The sequence below is a fragment of the Chelmon rostratus genome, chromosome 12, assembly GCF_017976325.1.
Source record: "Chelmon rostratus isolate fCheRos1 chromosome 12, fCheRos1.pri, whole genome shotgun sequence".
Lineage (NCBI taxonomy): Eukaryota > Metazoa > Chordata > Actinopteri > Chaetodontiformes > Chaetodontidae > Chelmon > Chelmon rostratus.
In genome coordinates, this window is record NC_055669.1 from 14624576 (window position 1) to 14637224 (window position 12649).

At 42.5% G+C, this 12649-nt stretch overlaps 1 protein-coding gene across 3 annotated transcripts in view; it reads left to right on the top strand.

The window, feature by feature from the left end:
• Positions 1–12649, top strand: part of LOC121614552 (laminin subunit alpha-3-like) — a 54456-nt gene that overhangs the window by 13131 nt on the left and 28676 nt on the right. For all 3 annotated transcript variants that reach the window (XM_041948482.1, XM_041948483.1, XM_041948484.1), the window contains exons 6-21: positions 597–697; positions 1797–1912; positions 2646–2764; positions 3248–3338; positions 4530–4661; positions 6300–6350; positions 6477–6524; positions 7657–7791; positions 8833–8967; positions 9322–9456; positions 9883–9935; positions 10400–10499; positions 11347–11399; positions 11498–11603; positions 11974–12073; positions 12216–12372. In XM_041948482.1, the coding sequence (XP_041804416.1) occupies positions 597–697; positions 1797–1912; positions 2646–2764; positions 3248–3338; positions 4530–4661; positions 6300–6350; positions 6477–6524; positions 7657–7791; positions 8833–8967; positions 9322–9456; positions 9883–9935; positions 10400–10499; positions 11347–11399; positions 11498–11603; positions 11974–12073; positions 12216–12372 (1632 nt within the window). The remainder of the gene's footprint in view (positions 1–596; positions 698–1796; positions 1913–2645; positions 2765–3247; positions 3339–4529; positions 4662–6299; positions 6351–6476; positions 6525–7656; positions 7792–8832; positions 8968–9321; positions 9457–9882; positions 9936–10399; positions 10500–11346; positions 11400–11497; positions 11604–11973; positions 12074–12215; positions 12373–12649) is intronic.

Genomic DNA, 12649 nt, shown 5'->3' on the forward strand with positions numbered 1-12649 from the left:
TGCTGACACAAACACACTAACCTGCTCCCTCCTGCTCACACATTCATCCTTGTCAAGGCCAAATGCCAGATCTGTCCAGTCATCGCAGTAATTCCTTTGCTAGAGGCAGCGAGGACTGGCTGTGGACAGCTCTGACAGGCTGCAGGTGCATAATATGGCACATACAGCAGGTTGATATAATAATAATAACTGTCAGTAATGAGGCTAACATCTGCGTCTCTTATGTTTTGTTTGAGCAGATATCCTGTAATGTAGCTTTACTGAAACTATTAAAATTGTGTAAAGTGTAGATGCAATTCCAGAAAGGAATTCATGTCAAAAACAGCTAATTAATTCTTTATTTGACATTCTCAGAATAAATCAGTGACGCTAGCTGTTCTTATCTTCTTTTTCTATGTACATAATGCACTGATTCACCCCATAAAACTAGCCTTAGCTCATGCATGGTGGTTTAGGTTTGTACTCGTCAACATGTGTGACTCACTTTAGCTGCCAGGCAAGGGTAGACATTTGCTCTGGTGTGGCCGATGTTGCTGATAAGGCCGCTTTTACCTTGAAATAGTGGTGATGATAACATTTTCCTTATTTGCTGACAGTATTACTATAGTATCAAAGACATCAGCATCGGTGGACGCTGCGTTTGTCATGGGCATGCACAAGTGTGTGGTGGGGGGCGTAACCAGGACAACCCAAACAGGTTAGTAATGCTATCTATCTATCTATATCTATATCTATATCTGTCTATCTATCTATATATATATATATATACACACACACACACACACACATATATATACATATATACATATATACATATATATACATATGTTATGCTATAATATATACATGTGGCACAATGGTTGAAGCATTTTTGTCACTCATTAAGTACAGCCTGAACTTGTTCCTTATAAGCGTTTCAACAGTTAACTTTGATGTCTTCAACCGTTAAATCCATTTCATTTGTTTATTCATTAACATTCACTGGTTGAACAGTCTTTTTGTACAATGGCCTCCTGCGTATAACCACTGTGCTGAGATGACTTAATGCTCTAAACGATGAGGCCACAGAGATGCAGCCACATCAAGCGATCTGAGTGATAGTGAATTGTTTCTTAGGAAGGGTTACCTCATGTGTTTGTGCAATGACATCGCCATTGTAAAGGGCAGCAGGTTATTGTACTCACCCTGATTACAGGCTGTGACATTGTAAATAGTTGGTAAAAGGTCAAGATGTGTGATAAAGTGTTGCTTTGAACCACTGCTGCCCTCTGTATTCTCAGCAACCAAACAACAGAACAACGTAGCATTCATGAATGCTTCACTGTGTTTCATCGTTTGCAGCAACTTGGGCATTTTAAATGAATGTTCCCATTGGCCTAAAGCTGCACCAATCAATTCTTTTTTATTAAGGATGGATCAAATGACTATGTATAATGTGAAAGGCGTGATGGCATGATGAAGACACAAAGAATTATTACCTGTATTTCCCCTCAGCCTTACGAATAGATTTAGCATGTTTCAGATCATTGTTTTGGTTTTTTGGCCCAATTTTTACTGTTTTTGTCTGTCTGTTTCCGTGTCTGCTGTATGAGTATGCAGCTGTTTTCTGACATGTTTGCCATAGCAACTTAATGAGGTAATAAGAAGTTGTCAATACTGTGTTTGCAGCTTGTTCTGCCACCTCTGAGTGGTTAAAAAAATTAGTGAAACCAGGTTGAAAGAAAGTCCTGGGATTGCGCATTGCACATGAGAATCTGAGCATCACTAAATCCAGGTGTCTCATCTTCTGTCTCTAGACTCCAGTGCGAGTGCCAACACAACACCTGTGGTGAGTCATGTGACCGCTGCTGCCCGGGCTTTAACCAGAAGCCATGGCGTGCCGCAACTGTTGACAGCCCCAATGAGTGTCGACGTAAGTGTGCATGTACAACAGTTCGTTCAGTGTGTAAACAAAACCACACTCTGCTACTCCCCACGCTGCTGGCTCCTTGAATTACGACCCCCGGAGTGGACTGAAGTGTCCTCTGATATTTAAGCCCTGTTGTGGATGCCCTGATATGGTATTGTAGAGAGCCTCAGTGATGAGCTGAGAGGACATTCCTCATATGGTATGTGTGATGAACAGCACAGTGCTCAACCAGCTCCGGGATAACTGTTTTTCGTCATCTTAGCCAGCTAGTGAGCCAGCTAGCCAGGCCCGCGCCGGCCCACCGGATAGTCCCCCACACAGGCTAATCGGCCAGCCATCCAGTCAGCCAGCAGAGCCTGTGTCAGCTGGAATCTAATTGCTTTGGAGTGCTGACAAATTTTCCCCTCGTGAAACATGACCTTGCAGCAGCCACAAAAGCAGGGAGAGAAAGATGAAGAAGACTCGTAATCCAAACAGTGCGGTGGAAATGCACCCTAACCATTCATAAACATTAATGAGAGACAGGGGTGGCATACAGGAAGAGGATGTGCCTTCTTGTTTAGTTTGGATTTTATAGTTTCTCTTAATACTTAACAAGCAGACTTACAGCTCCTTTTTGGAGAATGAGTAGCTTAAGATGCTTAAATACAGACGGGGGAGTCAAAGGTAATTTGCAGAGCCATATAGAATAATTCTGTACGTGTGTGTGCGTCTGTCTCGGGGCTTTCCTCCTCAGCCTGCCAGTGTTTCTCCCATGCATCCGACTGTTATTACGACCCAGAGGTGGAAAGGAGGGGAGCAAGTTTAGACACCTTCGGCAGGTACGACGGAGGAGGCGTGTGCATCAACTGCCAGGTATGAAATGCATTTCAAGTCTAAACTGATTCCCGTGTGTGAATGTGTGTGGTTGGAGGGGAGGAGGAGGGTATAAGAAAATGAAGAAAAATTCCATGTTGTCTGTGCATATCTTTATGGGGTCCTCTGTGGAGCTTTTGATTCTCCGCCATTTACTCCTCCTGCAACTTGTGCAAACGGGTTTGTGAGGCCCAGACAAACCTGTTCCATTTACGCACTTTCCTCTTACTCCTCCAAGAAGTGAATCCTGCGTCATTTTCACTTGCTGAGATAAAGTTGTTTTGAGCGTTATGTTAATATGATATCTCTTCGGAGTATGATACTGATGCAGAGAGCATAAGCATCGTGCAGTTGAAATGAAAGATTCTACTTTGCAGAGCAAAGAGGACTCTTGTGCTCATCTAAGGTTGTCTTCTGCTCTGTTCTCCCCGTTCAATTATATAGGATTTATAGCTCACACATTATTTCCATTTCCTTCCTCAGCACAACACTGCTGGAGTGAACTGTGAGCGATGCCTTGAGGGTTTTTACAGACCTTTCGGAGTACCTCCGGAGTCTCCCACTGGATGCATACGTGAGTTATGTTTTCATATTTTTAATTCCCCCATTTTTTCATTGTTTTTGCCTCTAGTTTATTTATCCCTTTTTAAAAGAACTTTGTTTGACAAGGATCTGAGTGTTGCTTGACTGTTCAGGAACCAGTGGGGTGAAATGTTGGCTGGATGTGTGTGTGTGTGTCTGAGCTGTTGCTGCCTTGTGTGTGTTTTGTTTTGGTATTTGTCCTTGTTCTATTTTGTTTGGGGGGTCGTCATGTGTTGAAACAGCCGTTGTGATTTTTCTTTTGTGCGAGTGCTGCAATCTGTTTTCATTTTGCATCTCTAAACACATGGAGGTGGAACTTGCTGTATGCTAAACAAACGAGAGTAGAGTTGAAATGCACGTTGACGCTGCAAATGTAGAGACACGTGTGTGACACATCCTTGCGAATGTTTAGATGTTGAATATCTGTTGCGGTGGTGGTCTGCGCCAAAATGAAACTACAATGAATATTGAGACAACATGCAGACAAGGAGTTCTCAATAGTTGGTCACCTGTGTCAGTTTGCAAAATCTGCAGCAAACTATTCCTCAGATGAAGCTGCAGCTGCTTTAATTAATACAGTGAAAACATATGCTGTTATGTTTGGGTTGAACTTTGCCATCAGTCGCAGCACTACACAACAAGTGAAGCCAAACCGGGTTATATTCAAAGAGCGGCATCAGCGGCTCGTCTGAGACAGACACAAATGGCACCACTGCACAAGCACCACTGGCACCACCTCTAGTACTATTGCTAAACCGGGCTCCGCTCTTGTTTACGTTACTTTAATGGTCCATGGCTGTTCCTCACAGTATAAATAGCTGCCAGTTGTGTTTGGACATTAGAAAGTAGTGGAATTAAACCGGTTGCCCTGAGCGCTTTGAAACGTAAACCATAAAATCCACCAACTCAATTAAGTAGCCTGAGCAGAGGAAAGTGTTTGTTTGTCAAAAACAAACTCAGTAAAGGTTCAGAAATCATTCTTTGCTTCTCTCATTTTGTGGTGATGGATGGTTGAAAGCTTTCTGTACCTGTTACTACGTACAGAAAATGACTTATGATCTATGCTGTGTTTATGTGTCTGCATGTCCACGTTAGTCCACATCAATGCAGCTGTTGGCATGTGTGCACATCTGCCTGTATGTGTTATTCAAAAAAACAACAAAAAAACATGTCATCCCACCAGCCTGCAGGTGTGATGAAAGGACTACAGCCGGATGTGAAATGGGGTCTGGAAGGTGTCTCTGCAAGCCACAATTTACTGGAGAAAACTGTGATCGCTGTGCTGACGGATACTATTACTACCCTCAGTGCATTCGTAAGTTTTTTTCTTATCACTGGATAGCAAGCATACCTGGCTGGATGAATGAATGGGCAGTCGGGAAACATAGGGGTGGATGTGCTGTAACTGTCATTCTGGTGTGCAAGCCATACTGTAGTGCATGAACAACATCTGTGATAGCTGCAAGTAAAGGCAGTGTCAAAAAGGAAGTCAGTTTGAATCATAGATATGAGAGAAAACTTCAATTTTCATGCTGCATTTGATGGAATGATGTGTTTAGGAGCTCTGTGTTTAAGGGTGCACACAGTTAGGTGACACTGTACCCACCCTTTGATGGCAGGCGTCACTTTCATGTTCACCCTTTGTGTTCCAGTCCGTCAGTTTTCGCCTTCAGGAAAGAATAAAACCTTTTTCGACCAGACTTATCGTTATTATGTAGTCAAAGAAGTATGCCTTTAATGCTGCAGGGCTTCATGCACACGGTGCAGCATTGATTAACGCACATTCCACATGCCGTTCCTCCATCTAAACAAATAGATATTACACACACACCCGTCTTATCTCATTCTGATCTGGCCACAGACTCAGAGGCTGCCAGGGTGTAAAGATAAACCACCCTGTCTATCAGTTAATTAATTTTTAAGTCATTTTTGTTTTTTCTTCCAGTGTTTTTTTTTTTTTTCAGAAAGTCTTTTTCAGGGTCTCTGCATGACCTTGCTGCAGCATTTAGCTCCCGTGTTCCACATAATGGGTCACAGAAAGGCATCCTATCCATGTAAAGATGACTTGTGGCATTGTCTGAAACTCTCATGTTATTTTTATACATGAAAAGCATCAAATCGGCCTCAGGTGTATTGTTTTTTATGTTGGATAAACGCAAAATTAATTGTAGACTGATAAATTCAGACTTGGCATTTCTCGAGCAGTAGAATGATTTATTGCTAGAAGTTATTATTAAAACACAGATCTGTCATCTTCGGGCTGTTAGCAGTGACAAACTTGTCTAAACATGCTGACATAGTCATCAGGAGGCCATCAGGGTTTTTAGAGATTCTTCTCTGCTGTTTTGTGTCACTGTATGAAATTTATGTTTGTGATACAGCACAGGCTGTTTTTACATATCGAGGGGTGTCAATGTTAAAGGAATTGTTTGACATATTGGGAAATAACTAATAAAATGATATGATATGATAATGAATTGATATTCGTCTTGTGTCTGTAATGCAGTGCTGCAACTGGCTGCTAGCCAGTTCTCTTAGCATAAAGGTGTATGTCCAAAGGTGCCAAAATCCACTTACCAGCACCTCCAAAGCTCACTAATTAACCTGCTGTATCTTGTTTATTTGATCAGTACAAAAACCAAAGCGTTTAAATGACAAGTTGTGGTTTCAGGGATTTACTGCCGTCTCCAGCTACATATTTACTTACAGCTGTTAGAGCGGTGGTGACTGCCTCTCAACAACAAATTAAATGAGTATATTTACCAAACTGTCAAACTATTCTTTTAATAATGTTCGCCTCAAGCTACGTTGTTATCTGTTTGGTTTCTTTTATTTGAATTTTTAATCTTATAGCAAAAGCAATTCCCCACTGCAATAAATAATGGCGACGCTTGAGGTTTTATTTAATGACATTTTCATCAGTCTTAATTTCGTGCCTTTTCTTTGCAATCAGGGTACCCCGTGTACCAGACGACCACCAGATCCCCTGCAGGACCTATTTTGGGTAAGTTCATTAAACAAGACTTTGCAGTGGCTCCTACCACTCGCTGAGGTTTTTCAACAGGCATTTAAAGTGTGGTTATTCTTTCTATCTTCGTTCTTTCATCTTTTTCTCTGTCTCTCTGTATAGGGCCCACTGCCTGCCCTCCGGGTTATTTTGGCTCACCAAGCTGTCAGCGTGAGTGTGATTAAAGCTGATTTGTTGTGCTACTATAGAGTCGTTCAGGCAGCTATGCTATGCTGCTTTTTTTGCGTCCTCTTATTTTCATGTACTGTATCTAAAAAAAAGAAAAAACCCTGCTGGTACTATATCTCCTTGAAGGACAGTCCTTGACTTTTTTTTGGTCACCTGAGTCCCATTTACTTAGTGGCACCCCAGGTTCTTAAAAAGAGCTTTAGAAGACCATGTAAGGCACCAGTGAGTCTGACTTGGTTTTCTGCCGAGCCAAATGTGGCTGAAGTCAGGCTTAATGTATTTAGGCAAGGCTAAAGGTCAGATCATGTTTGTAGGCCTTATGAAAACAGAACTTACAGTGTATTAATGTTGGGTTTAATGCAACAGTTACAATAGTAGATCTGCTGCACGGTGATACAAGATCTCTTGCAATTGTTGAACACTGATGCTCTTAGATTATCATGTGCGTCAGTGGGGATTTAAGTTCAAGTGGTCTTTGTCCTCTCCTGATTGCAATAGTCAGTAGGGACTGTTCAGTGAGAAATAACCAGTCTATTATTAGTTATGAGGCCCTGTTCTAAATTCCCTTTTCTGGTTTCCTTCAAGCTGGGAAACCCATTATCAGTATTCTGGCATTTCTATTAAAACAAAGACCTTTAGCCCATAGCTTTTTCTGTCTTATCGTTTTTTTAAAGAATGTAGGCAAACAATAATTTTCCTATAACTTATCTCAAGAACATCCTTTGAGCTGACTGAGAAGGAATTTCATCAGCAGCCTCTGAAAAGCTGATTTTAATGTTTTGGAGCTGCTTCGGGGCAAAGAAAACGGTGGCGGCCTTTTTAGTGGCCACTCTGTCTTAGTGCCAAGTCTATTCACATACCAATACCAGGCGAGGCTTGGCAAGACCTGGGCACCAGTGTGGCCGTACCACTGTGTGCCACAATACTATATAGTGGAACTGACGGAAGTATTTGTCATTCCTTGTTGTTCAGCTGGACCAAAGAAAGGGCTCAGGCTCATTCGAAAGTTGTTTTTAGGGTTCAGCAGGGTTACTCATTTGAATTTCTATTAGTTCGGATTTAATTTGTTTGCTTTTATTGTTAGAACAAACATTTCTGATGTGTTTGTGCACAGAGTGTGTATGCGACTACAGAGGGACGGCATACGGGGTGTGTGATGCTTCAGGACGCTGCCTGTGCCGTCAGGGTGTGGAGGGGGAGCGATGCGACCGCTGTCGACCAGGATACCACTCCTTCCCAAACTGCCAGGGTGAGAAAAAATCACCATGCCAATGAGCACCCCTCCCCCACAGACTGTAAAAACAGGACCTCATCAGTGTAACTTGACTGAATGATGATGAAACATGACCTTTATTTTGAAAGAGATGGCCTCGAGCGTGTTATAAAGGAGATGTAAACTAAGACATCATACCAGAAAAGGAAATGGCAGAGCAGCCTTCAGTGGTGTTTTGGACTAATTGCAGATAGTTGTGATAGTGAGGACATTATTTTACACAAAAGTGTTCCTTTGCCTGCATGAACATGCTTACACTAGTTTATGGAGCAAGTACACTTCAAGCAAGACATTTTTTGCCATTTTAAAGTCTGCAAAACAGCGAAGCAGCTTTTTCCCACTTCAATTTTTATAACATCTTTTGAGGGCCACACTAAATTACACACATATATCTCACTACCCTTTACTGTCATGGCTGGAGCTGCTCTGCTTTGGTGAAGCATCTGATGTCAGACGGTAGTTATGATGATGATACTCACAGATGGCTTTCCAGGTTTGGGCCAGTCAGTCCGAGGGAGTCTTTGCAGAAGTCAGTTTTGAACAGAACTGCTCTCAGTAGTTGTAGGTTGTCCCAGACAGAGATGCAAACTTAGGTTCTTGAAAATCCTCCAACAAACAAACTGGAAACTGAGCAGCGGGAGGTTGTTGCACCAAGTTTTTAGCTTGCTTTTAGCATGTTAGCAATTGTCCTTTTCTGTTGGAAAAAGCGACACTCTTTATCTGTTGTACTCTTCTTGACAGTTGCCATGATGCATGTCATAAATAATATGTCACCTAAGTGCTATGTGCATGTTGCGTTCAGGGACCAATAGGAAGGGTGTGATAGTCAATTGTGTAATGTGCAGTCTGTCGCCCTATTCTTTATAAGTTATTTTTTAGTTGTTGATTTTTATTATTATTAAGTAGACTTTAAGGCAACCTGCCGTGCTATACTTGATTCCATATGAGGAATATGGAGTATCTAACTATGCTAATTTGCTAAAGCAGCAGCAGCTGACCCTCTTCCTCTTCCTCCAGTGTGTCGCTGTGATGGTGCTGGTGTGGCTGACAGAGTGTGCAGTCCAAGTGGCCAGTGTGTTTGCTTTCCCAACTATGGGGGAGAGAAGTGTGACGAATGTGCACCCGGCAACTATGGATACCCAGACTGTGCTGGTGAGTGGCCTTCATCCCTCTATGTCCACCAGTGTGACTATGATAGATAAACCAGTTAGATGCATGTGATCTGAGTGCGGGTGGAAAAATGTTGCTGCTGGTTTCACTGCCATACTGTGGCCTCTTCTCATGACTCCGTGGAGCAAACATCCTCATTCTCCCACAGTATCCCGTAAAACCCTTTGTCGTCATCCGCATAGATTTATCTCCAACATTTTACAAAGAGCTGGAACGTGGGATATATATGGACATCTTCCTTTTAGGGAATGATATTCCCCAGAATAGACAACTGGGAATCACTGAAGGAAATGGGATCATATTAAACCGTTTTCATGTCTTGTTTCATGTCCCCAGCTTGCCAGTGTTCACAGGAAGGCTCATATGGCAACACATGCAACCCACAGTCGGGTCAGTGCCTGTGTCTCCCAGGGGTGGTGGGCCAGCGGTGTGACCGCTGTGCCTCTGGACTCAGGTTCCCCCAGTGCTCAGGTAACCACATCAGGAACATCATACTCATAAATGAGGTCATTCTGGGACCGAAGAGGAGAAGAAGTTGATCATTAGTGTGGGAGTGTTATTTCGGTCATACTCAGTAATGTCCTAATGATTTGTTTAATGTGTTAATATTCACTTCTTCAGTCCCCCCCAACATTATGTGGCTATTTTACCTCAAAAAACAGCTTCAAAATCATGGTGATGGTGCACTGACTTGTAATGGGGAAAATAATGCCTCTTTCATTCCCACTCTGCACTCTGAACGCCTGTTAAGGTAAAATAGTTACATAATGATGCTTTACAATAAAGGCCTTGATTACCTTTGGGCAATGTTTGATAGTCTACTGCAGAAACTAAATATACAGTTTATTGATTTACTGGTATCTTTTACTTTGTTGTGTCTTTGTTTTGTGCTTCCAGCCTCCATCAGTGCGTGTAACCGAGCAGGAACTGAGGTCGCTGATCCTCAAACGGTATGTCGCTCTCAATACACTTTAGTCTTCTGTCTACTGAAGCACAACCTCATGTTTTTATTATCCTTGATGACCTAAGGGATCCCAGTCTAAATTCAGCACTGAGCCTTTACATTGATAACTGATAACACAGCTGTGCTGCTAAAACGTCTTCCAGCGAATTTAAAAAGGAAGTGTTTTTTTTTCCCTGAAATGTAAATGCAATTAAAACAAAGGAAAAGAGACTTCCTTCCATTTCGAAGAGGAAGAAAAACAACAATGAATTTCTGGAAGGTCATTTTCACCTCTGTTTCCGACATTTGAAAGACAGAAAAACCACAAATTTCCAGTCATTCAGAAAACTGGCACTGTAGTACAATATGAAGCAGCTTGGGGCTGATTTCCATCAATCTGATTGTATAACCTGGCTTTCAACAGTAGCTACCAGTCTCAACAATCCTTAGATTCCTTATCTGTTGTTTCAGGGCTCCTGCCGCTGCCTACCAAACGTAGAGGGAACCCTGTGTGACAGGTGTAAACCCCTCTACTGGAATCTGGCTGCAGACAACCCTCGTGGGTGTATAGGTAAGAGACCGGGATATCTAAAGAGAACGAGAAAATATTGTTGGCTCAATTTTGTAAAAAAGGTGTAAGAAAAGAGAAAAATACTTACCTCCTGCCACTCACCTCCTTTTTGTTCCACTATATTAAATCACCAGTAGCCATCTGACTTGGTACTGATATGGGTCTTGGCCTCTCTTACCCAGAGGATATGTCAACATACTCCTGTCAGCAAGGCCGGGTCTGCCTTCCTGTCTCTCAGAGGGGAGCTGAGGAATAACACATAAATACAGGAAAATTCCTCCTAACTGCTCTCAGCGTGGGGCTGCAAGTGACGCTGCGAGGCTTCATGCTGCGACTTTGCAGTAATGAGTACCCAGTGGAACATTAAAAACAATACCTCTGGACGTCTACTTTGCCCCTTCTCCAACCCCACAAGAAATAGCTCTGTCCTAATCCACTGAAAATGCTGAAAATGAGAATAATAAATTGGCTGCCATTATCCAGCCGGTGAGAGAACAGCTCCAGGCTTTGTCCAGGTACCTGTCTAATGTTGCAGTTCTGCTCTGCAGAAAGAATGTTTGTCACTATCGCTCTGCCTGAAGACAAGAGGGAAAAAGAGCTTTTAATATCCTAAGAATGCCTCTGGTTGACTGTGGCCGGACATTACGGGGAAGTTTTTCTTGAAAGCAAGCCATGGCAGTAAATCTCCTCTGGACCTTTGATGTGGAGATCTCTGAAGATTGTGGGGTTTTGTGCCGTTGTGTTTCACCCGTGAAAGTGACAAAATCCTGTAATCAGAGACTATTCACTGCAGATCCCCTTCATTTTTTCCACAACCTTTCCTCTCTCTCTGTCTCTCTCATACCAGAGTGTCAGTGTGATGTGAAAGGAACCCTGAGTGGTGTTGGAGAGTGTGAACAGGTGAGTATTTCAAGACTACCTCCAGTGACCGATACACAGCTATTAGTCACGCATTTGCGTTGTTTGTCTTATATTCTCTTGATTATCTGTTTGTCTAGAAAAGTGGACATTGTCACTGTAAGCCTAATGCATGTGGACATGCATGCGACACCTGTAAGGATGGATACTTCCTGCTGCAGAAAAAGATGTATTTTGGCTGTCAAGGTAAGACATCCTCCTTATCCGAACTTCTATCTTCACATCACACTTGCCAACACTGTGTACTGTGTTACTGTGGCACACGAGGCAACTGTAATTCAAGACTTCAAGACTCTACAGATGTAAGTCAGGTGTACCTGAAAACCTTGTTTTTGCTGACCTCCAGTGGTTTAACCTCTCATTTCAGTATTAGGGTGTGGTCAGTACAGCATGACATCACCAGTGGGTGTGGTTACAGATGTACTGAGTATCAGCGATGCTGGGAGTTGCAGCCAACTTCAAACTTTCAACCACAGAGTGCAGGGAAACACTGCTCATCGGTCCAGTATTAAATGACTCTTTAATAAAAAATTATGACTTTTACTCTCTCTGACAGGTTGTCAGTGTGATGTAGGTGGCGCCATTAGCACGACGTGCGATGTGATGTCCGGACAGTGTCGGTGTCGGAAGAACGTAGTCGGCCGTAAATGCACTGAGTAAGATGTGGTCTTAAATGTCATCATGCATTAGGATTCTAAGAAAATTTGCCTTAATAAATGATCTTCTCTTTTTCAAGGCTTCTTTAAATCAATTACAAACCTACATAGCTTTTATTTTAATTTTCATGCACCTTGTTAGGCCGGCACCAAGCCACTATTTTCCGACACTCCACCAACTGAAGTTTGAGATTGAGGATGGCACCACGCCAAATGCCAGACCAGTGCGCTTTGGTTATAACCCCAGAGAGTTCCCAGATTTCAGCTGGAGAGGTTATGCCATAATGTCTCCTGCACAGGTTGGTACATCTTCACATCAGTAGCTTAATATATTGAATACATTGATGCAATTATTCTCATTAATTACAGTGTGGCTATTTTTGGGACTATCTGCCACTTCAATAACCTTATGGCTTCCTTTTTCAGTCTATTCTGATGCAACCATGATTGTTTTGCTCTTACCTCTGCACTGAAATCCCTGCTTAAAGCACTCAACCACAACCAACAAACTGATGTGGGAATGTGGACACCAGCTCTCTTAGAACTAACACTATCTCTCTTCAGCCGGAGGTGATC